General features: G+C 38.4%; 1 protein-coding gene across 3 annotated transcripts in view; it reads left to right on the top strand.

Moving 5' to 3' along the window:
- LOC129744113 (filamin-A) overlaps nucleotides 1-21,541 on the top strand; it is a 108,365-nt gene extending 86,824 nt beyond the window's left edge. For all 3 annotated transcript variants that reach the window (XM_055736512.1, XM_055736505.1, XM_055736499.1), the window contains 7 exons: nucleotides 15,331-15,641; nucleotides 15,717-16,665; nucleotides 16,738-16,977; nucleotides 17,040-17,233; nucleotides 18,276-18,717; nucleotides 18,790-18,996; nucleotides 19,903-21,541. In XM_055736512.1, the coding sequence (XP_055592487.1) occupies nucleotides 15,342-15,641; nucleotides 15,717-16,665; nucleotides 16,738-16,977; nucleotides 17,040-17,233; nucleotides 18,276-18,717; nucleotides 18,790-18,996; nucleotides 19,903-20,087 (2,517 nt within the window). In that variant the 5' untranslated portion in view covers nucleotides 15,331-15,341 and the 3' untranslated portion in view covers nucleotides 20,088-21,541. The remainder of the gene's footprint in view (nucleotides 1-15,330; nucleotides 15,642-15,716; nucleotides 16,666-16,737; nucleotides 16,978-17,039; nucleotides 17,234-18,275; nucleotides 18,718-18,789; nucleotides 18,997-19,902) is intronic.
- Nucleotides 21,542-21,658: the final 117 nt, after the last annotated feature.

Raw genomic sequence — 21,658 nt, 5'->3', positions numbered from 1 at the left:
CTTCTTTCGGCAGCTCACGAACGGCTACTGTGCATGTTTCACACGCGCAACTCTGTGAAAAACACTTTATTCTCATATTTCTAGTAATCCCTAATTGAATTTGTTTTCAAAATCCTCGATATTATCATCAGATTTTTCTTAAAATGTGAATACTATATTTCCCGCACGAAAAAAAAACACGTGCTGACGGTTCAGCACACGCCTACTCTTCCTGTGGCGGCTGTGTACCGTTATAAGACTTCCCTGTCCGTAAAGTTTATTTCAATCGAACCGATTTGGTCAGAAAAAGGTAATGAATTATCAAAAACTTGAACTATTTCTGATTCGAAATTGGTTCAATCATAAAACAATTTGTTTAAAAATTCTATACCGGTGTTCTTTTCTCTGGATGTACCTGAAGATAACACCTGCTACCGCTTAGCAAAACAGTAAAATAAGGATCCATCACTTCGCATAAACCAGACCGACAACTCAAAGTTTCTACAGTATGTCACAAAATGCCTACTACAACGTACCATCTGTTGGTAGATCTACGAAAGTACCACAGACATCATTCAAAAATAGACTCAACAACCAGATGAAGGGGTAGGTACCCCAACCTGTTGTTGTGTTGTGTTGTGTTTTGCGCCGCAGCACGCGTTCGAAAACAACCGAAACGAAAACAATAAATTTCAACGATACATCAAGGGTCGCGTGGCCCTTTTCTGTGTACTGGGCTGTGTAGTTGTTCGCCATGCGACACGAGACATCACAGTTCTCGCTCTACTAAATCACTCATTATACGGTGGTACCCGGTCTGTACCCCAGGATGTTATTTTTTACCTTGTGTCTAGCTCTAGGGTGTTCTTTCTCAAAATTCACATCTGTCAATCGTGCGACCAGCTCAGCCGACTAGGTACTAGAAAGACATTTTTGTAGCTATTTAGATGTAGAGAGGTTGGTTGATGTAGAGCGAAGATGGAAATCACTAGATCAAGATGATCCTTTCGTTTTTGGGACCGGGCGGTGTGTGTTATGAGATCGCAAAGATGACAGCTTTTTCCGACTAATTAGCATCTGCGGGTGTAAAATATCGGCCTTTTTTTCTTACGTCTTGGACAGTTAAGACACTTGTTTTAATACCCACCCTGCCCTGGTAATATGTGGGGACAGAGAACTGCTGTGGTCAATAAAATGCGTATTAATGGTTTTACTAGGTGACATTAAGGCCTCGTAAAACTATCTGAACAACCCCCGTGCTGCTCATTTCATTCATCTCGTTGGACCAAGTGTGTACGGCTATAAATCACATGGTTGTCCCAAAGATTTATGATGCACTATTTTCATTTGGTAGTAAAAAATGAGCATTATTTAAAAAATGCTGCTTTTACAATAAAAGTGTACCAAAAAACTGACCTGTGCATAATTTTGGCTAAGCACCTAAAGTTTGGTTTTTTACTCTCAAAAATCATCAAAGGAGGACCAAAGGAAATCGGAAAAATCGAAATTTGAATTTTGATGCCAAATGACTCAAAAATATATAAAACGTCGAGATCTGGTGATACCTCGATAAAAAATTTTTGGCCAAAAATCGATTTTCTGGAACTTGGTGGGGTTCTCGACGGTCCCAGATAGTCGATTTAAGGCAAAACTAATTTTTTCGAGGGAACACGATCTTGACGTTTCAAACATTTTTAAGTCATTTGGCAACAAAATTAAAATTCCGATATTCCTGATTTAATGATTTTTGAGGGTAAAAAACCGAAACTTTGAGCTCTTTGGGCACCCCTAAATAAAGTCCGATTGAGCTGAAATTTTGCACAGGTCAGTTTTTTGGGCAAACCTACAAAATATATATGGTCGGATTTAAAAAATCGATCATGAAATTTTTCCTATACATCATGTTATCTACGACATGTTTGTCAAACGTTGATCCGAGTCGTGTGTACTTTCATATCAGGGCCAGAATGTGATAAAAGTCCTTGATTGTTGTGAATTTTGAACTCGAAGATCTGACAAAAATCGAAAATCATTTTCAAAGATCAGCATTCTCTAGCTGCTGTAACTGTAACTCGATCCTACAAACTCTGGCGTTCCGCTAAAATGAAGAATGAGTTTTTCTCAGAACAGTTCACACGTGTCTGCGATAATGTGTATTTAATTTCTGCAACAACAAAAATTACACTTGAACCGTAAAGCGTAACGTAAAGTAAACACCAGAGCATCTTGAACAAGACAGGGATGGGCCCCCTTCCCGGGCCATAAATCTTCGCGGTTTCGCTTTCGGGATGTTTGAAATACCTTCCCGACAGGTCTAATGAGCCGGTGAAATGCGAGTGCGTTCCTCTCTCTCTGCGCTGCGGCCGGCCGGCGGCGCTACTTCGAGAGTGATGGCAATGATTGACGGCTCATCAACGGCAGCCGGCCGTTCGGGGCAATGTGATACTTGTCGGGGATTCCTGGATGAGAGAGAGAGAGAGAGAGGGAGAGAGGTTAGAAAATCCAACCAAGTTGGAGTGGTTGAACTCGAGTGGATCTCCGTTTTTTCTAGTCTTAAATTTGGATGTCTTGGAGTTTAAACGTAAAAAAAACATGCTGAACAATTTAAGTATCAGCGATTGTCTATGGGTTTTTTCGAGTGAAATTTAAAAACGCACTTCTTTTTCAGCCGCCACTAATAGTTCTTGATCAGTCATTTCGTTAGTTCGATCATGTCAGGTCGATGGCCAGAGGCCAAAAAAAAACCATGATGCTCTCTGGAGCCACTTTTCTAGTTTTTAATTTTTTTCGGGAGAAGATCACATCACATAAAAAAATTAGGTCTCTCTGGAGACACTTGTCAACGATGAAAAACTCGTTTACTGATCTATGAAAGCACCTTTCAACCTTAACCTTAGCCGTAAAATACTCTCTGGAACCACTATCTTAATTTTAATATTTTTTTGTTAGAAGATCATATCAGATCAAAAATTTAGTTCGCTCTAGAGCCACTTTTAAAGCATGAAAAACTCATTTACTGATCTCTGAAATTAACTTTTAACCTTTACCTTAGCCGTAAAATACTCTCTGGAGCCACGTTTCTAAATTTTATATATATTTTTTTTTAGAAGATCATATCAGATCAAAAATTTAGTTCTTTCTGGAGTCACTTTTAAACCATGAAAAACTCATTTACTGATCTCTGGCACCACCTTTTAAACATAACCTTAGCTGTTAAAATACTCTCCGGAGTCACTTTTCTAAATTTCCATTTTATTCGTTAGAAGATCACATCAGAAAAAATTTAGTTCTCTCTGGAGTCACTTTTAAACGATGAAAAACTCGTTTACTGATCTCTGAAACCTTAGCCGTAAAATATTATCTGGAGCCACGTTTTCTTATTTTTAACCAAAAATTGAGTTCTCTCTGGAGCCACTTTTATACGATGAAAAACTCGTTTACTAATCTTTGGAACAACCTTTAACCATAATCTTAGCCGTTAAAATACTCTCTGGAGCCACTTTTCTTAATTTTAATTTTATTCGTTAGAAGATCATATCAGATAAAAATTTGGTTCTCTCTGGAGCCACTTTTAAACCATGAAAAACTTATTTACTGAACTCTGGAATCAACTTTCAACCTTTACCTTAGCCGTAAAATACTCTCTGGAGCCACGTTTCTAAATTTTATATATATTTTTTTAGAAGCTCATATCAGATCGAAAGTTAAGTTCTTTCTGGAGTCACATTTAAACCATGAAAAACTCATTTACTGATCTCAGGCACCACCTTTTAACCATAACCTTAGCTGTTAAAATACTCTATGGTGTCATTTTTCAAAATTTTAATTTTTTTCGTTAAGAGTTAGATAAAAAAATAGTTTTTTATGGAGCCACTTTTACATGATGAAAAACTCATTTACTGGTCTCTGGAATCAACTTTTAACCTTCGCCTTGGCCGTTAAAATACTCTCTAGAGCCACATTTGAACATTGGAAATGTCAATGCTAAGAAAAATAACATCAGACCACGTTCATTATTCCCTGGAGCCACTTTTCTAACTTTATACGTCTCCTAAACGATCACAACGTAATTCGAAATACAAAAACTGTGCCAACCAAGTTTCGATTTCCATCAGCATCTCATTTGAGGCCCCAAGTTTGCTACAAATTCAACCACCGATTTGGCACATTAAACAAATCTCGCTGCGCTAGTTGCTAATTATTTTTGGAGGTCGACAGCACACAAGCTACCACAGTCAGTTTCCTTTTTAAGAATAATCTCGCACAAGCGCAGCAACAATAAATAAAAATCAAAGTTTAAAAAGAAAAATACAAACGCCAACAATGACGCTCGCGAAGTGCCGCGGCCGGTGTGGCAACCCCGGGTGTTGATGATGATTCTGGGCAGCTCCAAGGGGTGGTGATGGTGGTGATTGGCCAAATTCTTCAACGGCTCATCTACGCGGAATGTAATTAATCTGACCGTGCACAGCAGAAACAGCTTCGGCAGTAGAAAGTAGAAAAACCTCTCGCCACACACCGGTTGCTTCCAGCTGTTCCGAGATGTTTAGCGTGAAGGGTCTTACCAGAACGGCCGGCCTTTGCTCTGTCCAGCATAGTTTTTCGCCTTCAAGGTGGCGATCTCAAAGATCAAATTTAGATCAAAGCCAAATGGACCTCAGTTGTACATTGTGCGGGAAATGCAGTGACACAATAACCATTTTTCTTAAAAAACCAAATACAGTTTCCCTCTTCTTTTAAGTTTATTTAAAAGAAGCCTTATTGAATGACTTGGGCTTGTATCCTTTTTTTGGGAAAATTCGATCGATGTGTTCCTTCTAAGCCAAAACTCACGATGATTGCTGTGACAACTTTTTCTCATATTGGCGAATTTTTTATCACATTTAGATGTCTGGAGGTTTATCTGGCTGAAAAAACGTGCTAATAAATCTGCAAATTTGGACCACCAACCGGGATTGAACATCCGGCAGCGTTTTACGACTGCGGACAATGACGGTTTTTGTGATATGTATATTTGTTTACCCAGGCCAAAAAAAATCTATTCCGGATTTTTTTTTTGAAAGGCAGATGGATGTTTATACAGATACAGAGTGAATCAAAAAAACATTTTTGCCTTCCTGATCGTTCCCACAACAAATTGCATCATGGAAAAAACGCTGTAGGAAAATATCGTAATTACTTAGTTGATTGATAGTTCACACACTAATTTTAGTACAACAACTGGTCGCAGCTTCGCCCCACAGAAGAACCTAACTTAGCTATGTTCAATCCATTACAAATATTACAAATAACACTTTCATGTGTGACTTCTTTGTTTCTAATTGTACTGCATTTAGCATTTCAAGCAAGTTCAGTGGAAACAGTGAACAAGTGTTAGAATTATATTTATCACTAGCTGATCCCATACGAACTCCGTTTCGCTTTCAACTTGGAATATGTCATGAACAGGTTGTATGAAAGTCAATAGCCAAGCATTTTCCAGATTCATTATTAAGTAATAATTGCAAAAAATATTGGACGATCATTTCGTCTGTCGTCTGTAACTAAATATGAAATCAGGAATCAAAAACCACGTGTATAAATTTCGACTAAATCATTGCATAACACCGCAATTATTGCCAAAAAGCTAAACCCCTTTCGGGGGTTCTTATATAAACTTTGATATCTGAAATCGATAGCCCTTCCCTTAAAACTCCCGTGTGCAAATTTATAAAGCAATTCATTGTATAATAACTTTAATATTGCTAAAAATAGTGAAAAATTTATTTATATGGACGAGCCCTTTCGTTGACCCCTGACAAAATATTTGACATCTGAGATCGATTGTCCGTCCCTGAAAACTGCCGTGTGCAAATTTTCATCTAAATCCGATGTATAATAACGACGATATTGCAAAAATATTGAAAGGTTTATGTGGACGACCCCCTTTGTCGGTCCCTTAAACTAAATTGAATACCTGAAATCCATTGCTCATCTCTCAAAACTCTCGTGTACTAATTTTCGTCTGAATCCGATGTATAATAACGACAATATCGCATCAACAGTGAATAATTAACATGGACGACCCCTTTGGCCGACCCCTGATTTTAGTTTGGATAAGTGAAATCAGTTATTTGTCCCCAATAACTCCTATGTACAAATTTTCATCCCAATCCGATGTATAGTAACGACAATATCACTAAAATACTGAAAATTTAATATGGACGACCCCTTTTGCCGGCCCCTTACACTAAATTTGATTCCTCAAATCGATTGCACGTCACTCAAAACTATCGTGTACCAATTTTCATCTCAATACGATGTATAATAACGTCACTATCGCAAAAACAGCGAACAGTTAATATGGACGACCCCTTTGGCTGTCCCCTTACACAATTTTTGACACCTGAAATCGATTGCTCGTCTTTCAACACACTCATCTGCAAATTTTCAACACAATCCGACGAAAAATAACGTCAATATCGCGAAAACAACATTTGTCTTGTATGGACGACCCCCTTCAGAAGGGGTCATCCAAAGATCTGAAAACATTTTTCATCCTTCCTGGTCCTAATGAATATCCATGCCAAATTTCAGCTCTCTAGCTCTTAAAACGGCTGACTCTATAGAGGACAAACAAACAAACAAACAAACAAACAAACAAACAAACAAACATACAGAAATTGCTTTTTATATATATAGATTTGCTAAATCATGAATGTGATTCGAAACTTCATCAGTAATTTTATCAAAACTCGTCAAGTATCTCAGTTTAAAAAATTTAAATAACAATTACTCCATACGACTCGTTCAAATCTGACTTGCTGTTTCTATTTGTTTTTTTAACACGCTCCTTTTTTCAAACTCAAAATAAAGTTTGACCGAGGTTTAAAACAATGTCCGCAAAACACTTAGCGAGTTCACTTCGAACCGGAACCAACCAACGAAAATTTTGTCGTTCCGGAACAATTACTGGAAGACTATGAAGGAACGTCATAATGAAATGTCCATCGTTGTCAGCGTAAAATCGTGTCCATCATTATCATCAAATGGTGGGCTTCTTGGAATGTCTGGAAACTTCCGGATGTTGTTTGCTTCCCTTAGGAAGTAACATCCGGAAGTTTCCTCTGTAGTTTTGACCGGGAGTGTCGAAACTTTTCTGTAATTGCAATACAATGTACCGAAACAGTAACATCCGGTAACAAAAAATTCGAACCATCCTTTAATTCTCTGAAAATAAACAGCCCTCGAATAAAAAGGAAAAATTTGAGTTCGGCTGCCAAAAGTTTTCAAAATGTGCTACAAGTGTCAAAAGTTCTACCACTTTTTCCCAACACGAGTGAACTTGCTCTAAAGGACCCTTCCATACAATTTTCGTTTTTAATCCCACGAACTGAAAGTCATGGCACGCATTTTGTCAACCGATTTTCGTTTACTTTGACAGGGTTGTTTTCACCATCACATTGGGCCGACCATTAGAAACGGCCATCCAGCCAGAGTACACGTGTTTTGGATAGCAAATCAAAGCTTGCTGAGCAATAAAAATTTGAAAGAGGAAATTTTGGCATGTGTTTTTGTTCCCTCTACTGTTCAAAAAACGTAGTACCGGTACGAGATATTTTTGCTATTGTGGTGCTGTTCGAGCCAACGCCTGCTATCTTTATGCACCAGTAACTATGAAAGGGCTTATTGCGAGGATTGTTAAAATGAATGTTAAAGAGTTCTAGTAATTGGTAAAAGCTACTAGTGCTGGTATCTTTTACCAGCTACTAGAACTTTCTAACATTCATTTTAATAATCCTCGCAACAAGCCAACATTACTTGTGTACAAAGATATCAGGCGTTGGTTCGAACAGCACCTGTGAAAACAAGCTCAGCAAATTTGAATCGTTTGAGCCGACAAGCTCAAGCTCCTCTGGAGGCATGAGCTAGCGGGCTCACCAGCCAAGAAAAGAGCTAAGGTTTCTTCCAAATTAGAGCTTAGCAATACGAAGCTCTGGAGACAAAAACGATAGGAGCTTCGTCGATTGCTTTGTGAGCGGAGCTATGAAATGATTGAGCAATGAAGCTCACTCAAATGAGCTTGATTTTCAATCCCTGATAATGAGCTAATTTTTTGTGATTTAAAGAGATTGAATATTGGCTAGAATTGTCCCTGTCGCCGCTGGGGGCTTTGAGAGTCTACAAGAATAAACAGTGAACTGAACAGTGAACAGTCAACTGTCTTCTTCAGCTGAATAACTATTTGCTGACTAAGTGCTGAAAACTAATGAATCGATTTTCATAAACTCCAGCTTTTAAGAACCAACGATTTTCATATTTTTGTTATTTCCCAAAGAGAAGAAAAATTAATTCAGAATTATAAGTTGAAGGCTACGAATAGCCGTCTGAAAATTTTAACGAGGGATTAGAAAATTGATTAGATAATTGAAGCTGAAGTTTTAAGCCTTATTAAATTCAATTTCATTAGCCAATTTATTACTTTTGAAGTATTTTTGGCCATCAATGAGTTCAATTCTACCATCCAATTTTGAGAAAACTTTTTATAAAATTGTTTAGTACTGAAAATTCAAACAAATGATATCGAAGAATCTCGACATTGATCACTCTTAACAACAATTAGTGGGGAAATTGGGTCCAACAATAGAAAAATTGGAATGGAACTCAAATCAAACCTTTTTCACAACATTATAAAATGGGCGATTACAGCTCCGAAATTTTTGGTTTTTGATAACTTCAAAAGCTATAAGTAGAACTCTCATAAACATTTGGAGAAAACTGAAGCTTAGTTCATTAAGAAATGGAACAGTTACTAATGCGTGTATCTAAAAACCCTTTCGTTTGATCGAAATACTTCCAATGAAGGAAACAAAGGTAATCTTATGATAATTCATGAAAAAAAATGGAAAAAATATCGATCGTTTTTTGTAAGAAATATTTCTACTTTATTCTTGGTATCTTTCATCGGCCGGCGCTCACTTTTTTTAGTTATGATATTGAACAGTTCTTCAAACTTATTCCTTTTTAAATCTGTATTTCGGGTGACTGCATTCTCCTCCTTCGATATTCGCTACTTTCTGGCCCAATACTTCTCTTTTGAAAGAAACTAAGGGTAATTTGATGGATTCAGCTATTTCAAAATTAACAAAACTTGATTATTTTTGTTCCATTAAAAAAAGGTTGTTACTGGAATGTCTGGTGGCAAAATCTGACAAAAACGAAGCAAAACAAAGCTTTCGTTTTCTTTTTTTTCCACAAGAGCAGAGGCTTGGCAAATCATTATATTTGTTACAAAACAATCAGCAAAAACATACTTTAATCTGCTAAGGACCTTGCCACGAGCAGAAATGTGATAGGATTTAACTGCTGGAATTTGTTCGAAATACGGTTTTTTTTTCAAAAAATTCGTCTAACACCAGAAATCATCTGTCTCATTGTCTCGGTACCAGCTATACAGCTTACGAGCTCTGGAACTAGCAAAAATTTATTGTTTAAGATTAGGTTTTAATGTCTCATAACTGGGCAACACTTTTAGCTTATTGGAGAAACATTTGCGAGACATTTCAGCGATCTACACTTAGTTTTTCGCTTATCAAAAATTAAAAATTCTGGTATGAGTCTTAACTTCACTGATGACCCTTAACCGTAGTTGCCGATCATGTTCTTCACTCCAACGTATGATTCGAACTTTGTGGACATTTTTGAAAGTGTTAACTAGTGAAACTGGATATAAGAAAAGCGACATCTAGTCCCTCTTAAAAGAAAATATCTGGCCACATCGCCGAAAACTTGGACAAAATGGATCACAAGAAATGGTATGAATGCCTTGAATTTTGTTACCGATCACATAGATTTCTAACCACGAACACGATCCACCGGAGTAGTGAACAAATTGCTCCTTATAGTAAATTCATACGACGAGCTTTAAAATTATTTGATTGAACTACAACAGCAACCACAATACTCTCCTTGGTTGAGTTTTCAATTAGAAAGCTAAAAGCTCTACAACAAAACCTCGATCGATTGGAATCGTTTTTTACAGTTCTTTTGTATCGATTGGAGTTTTGTGTTTCAGACGTCGCTTATCTTACATGTAGGTTCACTAGTGTTAACATACTTTTCCACCACTCACACACAGACGTTTTTATGAATAATGGACGACTTTGCTTGTTATCGATTTGATAATCATTGAGTTCTAAAGAAACTGTGCAAATTTTTTTTTTAAGTTATTCTCTGGCATCGTAAATATCTCGAAAATTCGCGTGAATTTTAAATAAAAAAAAAGTTCCATTTTTAAATGAACTAAGCTTTACATAGCGAAAACGCAAAGGAGACAAGGGAAAAATGAAGTGTGGAGCTCGCTACAAAATGGTTCATATGATAATATAGGGTTTGGTTATCAACAACAATATTTCGTTTTTAAATATGGCATCTGGCATCATAAAAAGAATAATAAAAATTAAAATGGATTGATCTCACCCGAAACTTCCAAAGTTTGACGCTTATTCAAACAGGTAATGCAATTTGCAGGCGACAAGGGTTTGAATGATTCTTTTCTTTTGCAAATAATTTTTTTTATCATAATCGTCACTTCTATCCTAGCACATATTTCTAAAAAGAAGCTCAAAGCAGATTAAAACCATTGTATTTTCACCAAATAAACGAAACAAATGAGAAAATCACGACGTCGGAAAAAACACGTTCGTTTCGAGCAGTGCTTGCTGTGATCTCCAATCATGGTTTTTAACGTAATGCGTTGATTAATTTTATTTTAATGCACTTCCTACTTTCTAAGAGCAAGTTCACTGGTGTTGGGAAAAAGTGGTAGTAATTTTATCACTTTTTGCACATTTTGAACATTTTGCCACCCAAAAACATTTTCAAGATCTGTGGCCTTCAAGTATTTTAACAACACGTGTTGTCGTTTCGCATGCTGTGATTCAAAAATAGCAATATTTCTATCACATACGGCTGTAATAGAAACAGTGTTATAAAAAAATACAACGCCCAAGGATCTTGAAAACATTTTTGCATGATAAAATTTTCAAAATGTCAAAACTTCTACCACTTTTTCCCAACACCAGTGAACTTGCTCTAAACAGAAGCGTCCCGAAAAAATGTTTTATTTATTTTAATTTGGTACAAGCCTTAACACAGCGAGATGATCTTGACCGATTCAGAAGTTGGACAAAAATGAAGTGGTTTTAAGTGGAGTTAATTTGTTTAAGACGAGTTTGACGAATTTTGAAAATGTTTGCCAAAATTTCCGTTTGCTGGAACGATTTCGTTAATCAACGGTAATTAACATCGAATGCAATCTCTCAGTTGTTTAGTAAAGAAGTAAAGGACGTGTAGATGAAGTTAAACATTCATAACGATTGATTGAATTCGGAGTAAAACGCAGTATATATTATAGAGGCTGCCATTCTTCCAGAAATCAAAAAGACTTACTTTAAAACAGTTATGACATTATCATAGAATTTTATTTGTCGTTTTCAATTTTTCTAGCAATCAAAAAATGCCGTTTTCTTCATCCTTCCAAAAACCACGCCAAAATTTGAACATTTATTTCAGCTCCGCAAATTGTCGCTTCTAAAGTATGAAATTTATGACTTTCAGAGATAGGAAATGCTCAAATAGTGGAACAATGCGTTTTGTTTTATTTCTCTTCTGTAAATATATTTTTGTTTCAATAGGTTTATATTTAACTAGCTGACCCGGCAAACTTTGTTAAGCCTGTAATTTTTTAAGTATTTTTTTATATTTTAGCACTGTTCCTTAGTCAGCCTTCTTTTTAAGTGTATAAAAGCTAGTGGATACCTTTATACCAGAAAAATAAATCCAGAATTATGGTTCGTTATTCAAATTTCATTATTTTAAGTTCATTCAAAAAACCGCTAATGGAATGGAAAATATCATACATAAATTTATATTCCAAACCGGCAGTTTGTGACACAAAAACGCTCATACGATTTGCTCTAATAAGTTCGCTAACTTTTGTTTAGCGAACTTATTTCCTTGTTGAGGTAGCGTATAATAAAGTTCTGCTAATGATCAGTTCCGGTAACTTAAAAACGCTTAATCTATCAAGTTTCAATTTAGTTTAGTCATCATTCCTATTCAAAAACTCCTATCTGATAAAGTATTTTTAAAATGTTGAAGATTGAGATGGATCTTTTTTGCTGGAGTCGTCATAAATAGAGTTGTATTTTCGATTTGTGTCAACCTCTGTATTTAAATACATTACAGTTTTCTTTAAACATGGTCGTCAGAATAGAAAAATTTATAAATGGTCCCGGAACATTTAAAGAATAATGAATATAAAATTAATTTTTAATTTTTAAACTGTGACCCAAAGATGGGTCTTGACTCAAACATTCAGTCAGCGAAACTTTTTTTGTAGAGAAATGAATCCAACTTTAGATGAAATTTCAGGGACTAGATAAGGGAAATTGATGTTGAAAAACATGCGAAAAAAATTCGCCTTGTCTCCCGGTGAGACTTGAACCCACATCTTGCGCCTCTCCGGGGCCCATGTATTAACATTCTACTACAGGAGACCAACCTGGCGTATGAATATTATACTGGTTGAGTGTCGATGTCTATCGGAATGAAGGGAATAGTTCTCCCATGTGATCATAATCATTTTTCCTGGTCTATTTCTATTCCCATCTTTTCATCTTACGGTAGTTGGACTCAAATTTGGATATTTTAGGCACGGCAAGATTTGCATTGCCTTCTCATATACTGCACGGGTTGTCAGTTATGATGAGAAATGATGCGTTTGCCGTATTTGGATATCCAACCAAATTCGGTGTTTGGCACCGCCTTATTTTGAGTCCAACTACCGTAAGATGAAAAGATGGGAATAGAAATAGACCAGGAAAAATGATTATGATCACATGGGAGAACTATTCCCTTCATTCCGATAGACATCGACACTCAACCAGTATAATATTCATACGCCAGGTTGGTCTCCTGTAGTAGAATGTTAATACATGGGCCCCGGAGAGGCGCAAGATGTGGGTTCAAGTCTCACCGGGGAGACAAGGCGAATTTTTTTCGCATGTTTTTCAACATCAATTTCGCTTATCTAGTCCCTGAAATTTCATCTAAAGTTGGATTCATTTCTCTACAAAAAAAATTAATTTTTAATTTTTTTAAATTATTTCAAATGTCTTTTTTTCGGACTTTGCATTAAATACACTTATTGAATCTCATGGTGAATGTATAGAGCTGAGAGGAAAATTGCACTAAGAATAAAGGAATTTAGAAAAACAAAAGAATTTAAACTTTCTTGTATTTAGATTATTTTTCTCTTAACAGGCAAACCCTGAATGAAAGCAAATCTATTTTGAGTATTTGGAATAAAAATTCAAAATATTCACAAATTAAAGTAATTTTAATTCATAGTTTATGATCGTAAGATACAAAACTGTAATCTAGACAGTTAAATTTAATTCTGAATTTTATTGTTAATTTGAATCAATATTCTAAATTTGGCTTCATGAATCCGGATTTTCAGTTTTATTAAAACGTTAAGTTAAAAGCTGGATTTTCGTTGATTTTGATTTTTTTTTTTTGGTCGAATTTAAGTGTTTATATTCTTTAATAAACTTATGCTTGACAGATTGTATTTTTAGATCTTATATCTGGTACGAAACTTTTTTTGTATTTTTGTGTATTGGTTCAGATTTTTCTCTATACTTAAATGTCCAAAATTTCAGGTGGCATGCTTTTTACTTAAAATTTAATTTTTATATTCTTTCAAGTTTTTAGTACTTGATGATAGTATTGATTACGATCCTTTTTTCTGACTTTTGAAACTGAGAGTTGGATCTTATATCAAGATAAAGTCCTATATAGCTAAAATTTTCAAAAGTTCCGATTAACCACTGAGCATGAAAGGCAGTGTGGATCTTCTAATGTTTCCTGATCCTCCATAGAAGTAATAATCACTCATTTCGATAATTTTTTTGTTTCACTTGAAGTTGTGAGGTTGAAAAACTTATTGGTCCGCAATAGAGTATTTTTGGGCTCCCCCAAAAGTTCATCTGGTTTTTAAGTTTACAAAGTGTATTTTACAGATTGTTTTGAAATTTTAATTTTGGAGGTAATGACTACCTGTGTTTGCTTTAATGCTTTTACCGTTTCTTTTAATATAACTTGGTTAAAACAAATATATAATTTTCTTTTAATTCAGAAAAAAAACACGTAAACGGTTGAAGGTTTCACCACAAACGTATGAAAACCTAGTTTTTTAGGAAAGAAATTTAAGTTTATTGTTTTTTTTACATCGGTTATCTTCATTCTCTTTCATGATATTCTAATGTTGAGTATAGGAATTTTTTTCGGCTAAATCAAAACAGAAATTTCTTGGCCAAATATGAATGGAATTCATCCAGAAATACTTCATACATAGGTACCATCTGAATGCATAGCTCCCAAAATCACGAGAAAAAATTAATTAAAATAGCTTCCTCGCTTAATCGTCCCATGAAATCACCGCTGAGGCGAGAGAAGAAACAGAACACTCTACTAGTAAACTTCGCCCAAACTAATTTGTGTATGATTCCTCTCGTTCTAGCATAGCAAACATACATACTTTTTTTCCTTTTTTCCTGCTGTTCACCATGTTAGAAGTGAAACTATGCAAGGGTGGGGATAAAATTTCGCAATCTTTCAATCAGAAAATCAAGACTAAAGTTTTTACCGAGCTTTGTTGTTGTTGGCTGACTTTTTCCGATTCAAAACGCCGCTGGTCACAATTACCAAAGAAAATAGTCAAAAATAAACCAACACTTGTGCTGCTGCTGCTGCTGGTCCGAATGGTCAAAACACCCTCGGATCATCATAAATTGTGCCAAAATCAACCAACAGGTGTACGTACGATCATCACCCAAATGGGCTGAACCGCTCGCTTCACAAAATCGCTCAAATTTTCGGTGCCAAAGTAAAAATATTTCTGGAATATATCACCACGCGCCACGATCGCCGGTCTGTGTTCCCTCGGTCAAACCGACCGAAATGTGACCGAATAGCGCTGCGATCATGTTGAAATGGGCCCGAAAAATTATAACTTAATGAAAATTATTACAAACATTCCGACACTCTTGGGGAAGTTTTACTTTTAGCCTGACCACGTCGTCGTCATCGTTCGAGCGCGTGACTCACAGTGTCGCCAATTTTATCTTTTCTGCTCTAGCTGTGCCCTGTATCAGCTACCCCTGTCCTTGCCTGGTCTATTTTCCTCTTCAGAGAAATGAAGAGGGGGAGGATACACACGTCTCCTAAACAAACACTCACGATCTAACCTCGGGACTAACGAAATTGTTCTGTTTCATTTCATTCATCCTTCGGATCTGTGCGCAGCTGAAGTCAAGATGCCGAGCGGAGAAGTCGACAAACCGAGAATCGAGGACAATCGCGATGGAACCGTATCGATCCGGTACGACCCGAAGGAGGAGGGCATCCATGAGCTGGCGGTCAAGTACAATGGCGAACACGTGCAGGGTTCCCCGTTCAAGTTCCACGTCGATTCCACCTCAAGCGGCTACGTAACGGCCTACGGTCCAGGACTAACGCATGGCGTCACCGGTGAACCGGCCCAGTTCATCATCTCCACCAAGGGAGCTGGCGGTGGAGGACTCCAGATGGCCGTCGAAGGTCCTAGCAAAGCCGATGTAAGATATATCCCATATACCTTATTTAGCTTTACCCTATTATAACCTGACACGATTTGTTTGTCTCACAAACAGATCACCCACCATGACAATAAGGATGGCACCATTTCCGTTTCATACCTTCCAACGGCTCCAGGCGAATACAAAATCTCGGTCCGCTTCGGGGACAAACACATAAAGGGCTCTCCGTACTTCGCGAAGGTGACCGGTGAAGGTCGCAAGCGTAACCAAATCTCGGTTGGTTCTTGCTCGGAAGTGACTCTACCTGGTGTTATCACCGATAACGATCTGCGGTCCCTGAACGCATCCATCCAGGCGCCAACCGGTTTGGAGGAACCTTGCTTCCTGAAGCGCATGCCCACCGGAAACATTGGCATTTCCTTCACTCCACGAGAGATCGGCGAGCACACGGTATCGGTCAAGCGACTTGGCAAGCACATCGCAAATTCTCCTTTCAAGGTCAACGTCTGCGAGCGTGAAGTCGGAGACGCCAAAAAGGTCATCGTTACCGGAAACGCCCTCAAAGAGGGTAAAACCCACTCGGACAACGTTTTCTCCGTTGATACACGCAACGCAGGTTACGGTGGTTTGTCCCTGTCCATCGAGGGGCCTAGCAAGGCAGACATCCAGTGCACCGATAAAGAGGATGGTACGCTAAACATTTCCTACAAACCAACCGAACCGGGCTACTATATCGTGAATCTCAAGTTCGCCGATCACCATGTCCAGGGATCGCCCTTCACCGTCAAAGTTTCCGGCGACGGAACCAATCGGCAGCGTGAGAAAATCCAGCGGCAACGGGATGCCGTTCCGGTTACCGAGGTTGGCAGCAAGTGTAAGCTCACCTTCAAGATGCCCGGCATCACTTCGTTCGATCTATCCGCAACGGTTACCTCACCTGGAGGCGTCTCCGAAGATGCCGAAATCCAGGAAATCGAGGACGGCCTCTACGCAGTGCACTTCGTTCCTAAAGAACTCGGGGTGCATACCGTGTCCGTGAAATACAAGCAGATCCATATCCCCGGTTAGTTTTCAATTTCTGTGTTCAGTGTTCAAACAAGTTTCCTAACTCTAATTGTTCGTCCCAATACGGCAGGATCGCCATTCCAGTTTACCGTCGGACCCCTCAAGGACACCGGTGCCCATCTGGTTAAGGCGGGTGGATCCGGTCTCGAGTACGGCGAGCAGGGTGTACCATGCGAGTTCAACGTTTGGACCCGTGAAGCCGGAGGTGGCACCCTGGCCATTTCCGTTGAAGGTCCCAGCAAGGCGGAGATCGAGTTCAAAGACCGTAAGGACGGTTCTTGCGATGTTTCCTACGTAGTCAGTGAACCTGGTAAGTGAGATGTGGATTTAGTGTTTCCGGAACATTTTAAAAATATTTATGTTTGGTTTCAGGTGACTATCGGATTGGTTTGAAGTTCAACGACCGCCATATTCCAGACTCTCCGTTCAAGGTTTACGTTTCACCTGCCATGGGTGAAGCGCACAAACTAGAAGTTGCACAGTTCCCAACTGGACCGGTGCAAGCCGATAAACCGGCACAGTTCATCGTCCGGAAGAACGGTGCCAAGGGTGACCTGGACGCTAAGGTAAGCTACCCCGAAACATCCGCAACACAGTACTCACTATACATAACCACAATGTCAGAAATCTCAAATCTATCTTTATAATTTCTCGTTTCTCTATTAGCTTGTAGGTACTATTAGATTCTAAGACTTTCAAATTGGCCAAATGGAAATTTCAAACCAAAACACCATCACCGAGACCTTCGATACACGATCCATGCGTTATGTTGTACAACACAACTATGTATCTATCTATATAAGGACTAACTCTCTCTCAAGACAGGCTTACGTAATCCGACCCAAATTTGGCTCGTCTCTTTTGGAAAACCAAAATGTTCCGCTCACTAACAAGTCCAAGTGTATTCTCCCCATTTGAAAAAAAAATCATACTTCCCACCAAATGGTACTCCAAAAAGTCATTTTCCTCGGCTAAGCACTCTCATGCAACAGTGTTGTCGTCCACTTCTATTTGTACGTGTTGAGTCATACCATTGAACATCAGGAATCGCCTCCCCTCACTTGCGCATGCGTAAAATTCCACAGTAACACATGTTTCGAGCAGAAAGTGCCGAATGAGCTGACTGCTTCGAGCCAGACACGTGTTTCTCGAATACTTCAAATTTTATCGCAACAGTGCGTCGTTCCTAGGCGAATTTGCTTCGACCTAACCTCGTCAATCATAACGTTTGTGTTGATTTTGGTGAATTCGTTTCTAAATTATTTTTCTAAATCATTGTATTGTAACCTCGGAAGCTGCCAACGGTTGAACACTAGTATAGGTGTTCGAGAAAATTTTTTCTAACCTGTAACATAACCTTCGGACAGAAAAGACCGTTCAATACCCACCGGTGGTAAATGACCTAGTACGTTGACGAATCAAAACCCAAAAAAAATACTGACACCCTAAAACAAAACTACACACTCACACAAGACATGGTTTTCAATCTATCCCAAAACACAAACACCCAATTCCAAACACTAAAACACAAGAGTGGCCTTGTAAATAATCCACAAAATGGTTCACTATCAGCGATCGTACTAAATTGGTCTCCACCATCCACAACAGGTCGTAGCCCCCTCCAACAACGAAGACGATTGTTTCATCCAGTTGATCGACCAGGACCAGTACTCGGTTCGGTTCTATCCTCGGGAGAACGGCATCCACGCGATCCACGTCAAGTTCAACGGTGTTCACATCCTGGGATCACCGTTCCGCATCAAGGTTGGCAAGGACGATGTCGACCCGGCGGCAGTTCACGCTTCCGGAAAAGGCCTCGGCGATGTCAAGACCGGCGAGAAGACAGACCTCATCATCGACACCTGCAATGCCGGCGCGGGAACGCTGGCCGTTACCGTTGATGGTCCCTCCAAGGTTGCCATGGACTGCACGGAAATCGAGGAGGGCTACAAGGTGCGGTACACGCCACTTCTGCCGGGACACTACTACATGACCATCAAGTACAATCAGATGCACATTGTCGGTTCGCCCTTCAAAATTGTCTGTACAGGTAAGAGCGAAAATTGTACGATTCACTAGTCTAGAGGGATTAATTTGTATTTTTTTTAAATCGAAAACACAGGCGAAAAACTGGCGGAAGAGGGTGGTCAGGAAACTTCCTCCGTCATCGTCGATACGGTAGCTAAAATCTCCAAGGGTGGCAACAAGACCGGTGTAATTCTGCCAATGTTCAAATCGGACGCGAGCAAAGTGCAATCCAAGGGCATGGGACTGAAAAAGGCGTACATGGGCAAACAGAATCAGTTCACGATTGGCGCAGGAGATGCCGGTAAGTACCTGGTGTAGATTCGTCACTAAGCTGGGTACAAAGCACCACTTATTTTCACCTCAAACTTCGAGAGAGCATTACATCTTCCGTCAGCCTCCTCGTGGCTTGGAAGGCGTCTGTTAAGCTCCAGTAATAAAACATGTCAACTAGTTTTTTTCAGGAAAAGGCAATCTATTTTACTCAAGGCATTTCAAATTCAACAGATTACCTTTTGGTTTAAACAGTTTACACGGCGGTTTCCAACTAATGATGGAGCAAATAGTTTTCAATGTATGATGGCGATAGCCTAAACCGCAATCCACTCTTGAGTATCAATACGACACTATTGGAAGTTTGGCGGCTTGTATCTTAATTCGGGTGCATCCAAACATTTATTCGGGGATTCAAAAGTTATTCAAAAAACAATGTTTTGATTTTTTTTCGAATACACTCCTTAAGAGTGTCTGGTTGTCAGGGAAGAATAAACAAATACAAACGGCTACCATGATGTAAAATGAGATATTTTTTTAATGATGGAGTAGTGCAATCTGGTGGCGTCATTGCCTAGCTTTCTGATTTGAGGTCATGGTTTTGCGAAGAATTAAATGGGAGGGTCCCGTCTGTTAGGATGTGATTTACCTTTTGGTTTAAGCAGCTTACACATCGGATTCCAACGAATATTGAAGCAAACCATTAAAAACTTGACACAATTCTTTAAGTCAGTCTTTTTTTTGTCTACATCACCAGAGAAAATTACCTAAGCAGAGCACTTCGAATTCATCAGATTACCCTTTGGTTTAAACATTTCCCCCAATAGTTTTCAATGCATGATGGCGGTTCCAGACTTCTGTGAATCAAGTGTTCACAATATTAATAGTAGAAAAGTGGATTACAAGGTAATAATCATTCTGTTTATTTGCTCATCAGGCAACAACATCCTCTTCGTTGGCATCCATGGACCGAAGGGACCCTGCGACGAGGTCTTCATCAAGCACACCGGCCGGAACCAGTATCAGGTGAACTATTTGGTGCGTGAACGTGGCGACTATATTCTGCTAGTCAAATGGGGCGACGATCATATTCCCGGTTCACCGTTCAAGGTCGAAGTGTAAGCAGCAGGTCGATCATTACATCCCATCCGCGCCGTGTTTCTGTGCCATCGTCGTCGTCATCGTCCAGCTCCATATCCGAAAGGCCCTTTCTATGTTCCCGTACTATAGTAGACCCTCAAGCTATGCCCATCAGACCCTGTCCAACGTCATCAAGCCACCAGCAACCACCCGGAAGAACAAACGTCGTTTATCTTTGTGTGTGTGCGTTAGTGCCTTCCTGTTTCTTGTCCTTCGACGGTTGTGCTCTCCTTGTGAGAAATGCTCAGTCGTTGAAACGTACAAAATCTGGAAAAACCTATCTGTAGTCATGATCAAAAAGTACTCATACAACTACTGAGAAATCTCACACGTTCGCCATTTTGTTTTCTTTTTCTTACTTTTGTTCTCTTAAGGAGTAAGGTCTGTGAAAAGAATCCTATGTAGGCAAGCAATTTCACTTTAGGTATCTCTATTATCAAAAGAATGTACTGTTTCCATGAAAGACATGCTTCACGAACATGGAAAATTCCCTGCACCACCAGTTTATCATTTTCGAGCACAAAAACTGTGAAACGATAATCTACAAACTCGATCAGGCATGCCCTATCAAAAGGAACTCTGAGGTCAACAACCTATAATCGATTACCCTTCAAAACAACACAAGAATCTACCCAAACACACACACAGATCAGAAAAGAATGTGTACGAATAGAGAAAAAATCCCACAACCCACGAGTCAAAGACAACTGCAGTTCACATTGTTTGTCATCAACAACACCCCGTTGCAAACATATGAAATTTAGAGACAAAAAAAATCTAAAAATATTTATCCTTTGCACTCACATTACCGCAATGAAAAACAGTAATAGCAATCTATTCTCGTAGAATTCAATAAAATTGCAAGTAAACCCATTTGTTTGCAATGAAAAACAAATCTCCACTATTGCCAATGAAGCAGCATCGAACCACGATCATGATGAACATCAAAAGAATCAATTGTGCATGCAGCTCTCGAGAAATCATTTTAATGTTATTCTAGTTATTACTTATTTACTACCAATTCAAAAGGGAAAAAAAATCAGTGGTAAACGTTGTAAGAACGATTATTTTATCCCCGTTTATTTAAATTTTACTTCAAACCTTATCAATTTTTAGTTTTAAACTGTTAAGTTCCATCCATTTATCAGATTTATTTGTGCTAAGGTTCCTTACATTCTAGCCTCTGTTATTTTGTTACTACAACTGTGTCCCTGTACTGTTACGAACCTGCGTAAGTTTGTTCGTTTGTAACGAATATTATTTTTGCTTTGTTCCATTATTGGTAGGTTTCGTTCTTCCTAAATTTTGACGTTTTCTCCAGCAAGTGATAAACGAAAATCATTTTTAAAAAAACGCAAATCACTATTTATTAATTTTTTTTTCAAAAGGGACAATTATAAAATCGAAAAATGTCAATAAAAACGTTATTAAAGCAACATTGTTTTGTTTTTTTAAACTATTTTTAACCTTGATTGTTATTTTTGTCATTTCTGTCACTTTTGTCATTTCTGTCATTTCTGTCATTTTTGTCATTTTCGTCATTTTTGTCATTT

Source organism: Uranotaenia lowii, chromosome 1 (assembly GCF_029784155.1).
Source record: "Uranotaenia lowii strain MFRU-FL chromosome 1, ASM2978415v1, whole genome shotgun sequence".
NCBI lineage: Eukaryota > Metazoa > Arthropoda > Insecta > Diptera > Culicidae > Uranotaenia > Uranotaenia lowii.
The sequence above is the reverse complement of the archived record's forward strand: the minus strand, read 5'-3'. Positions and strand labels throughout refer to the sequence as shown.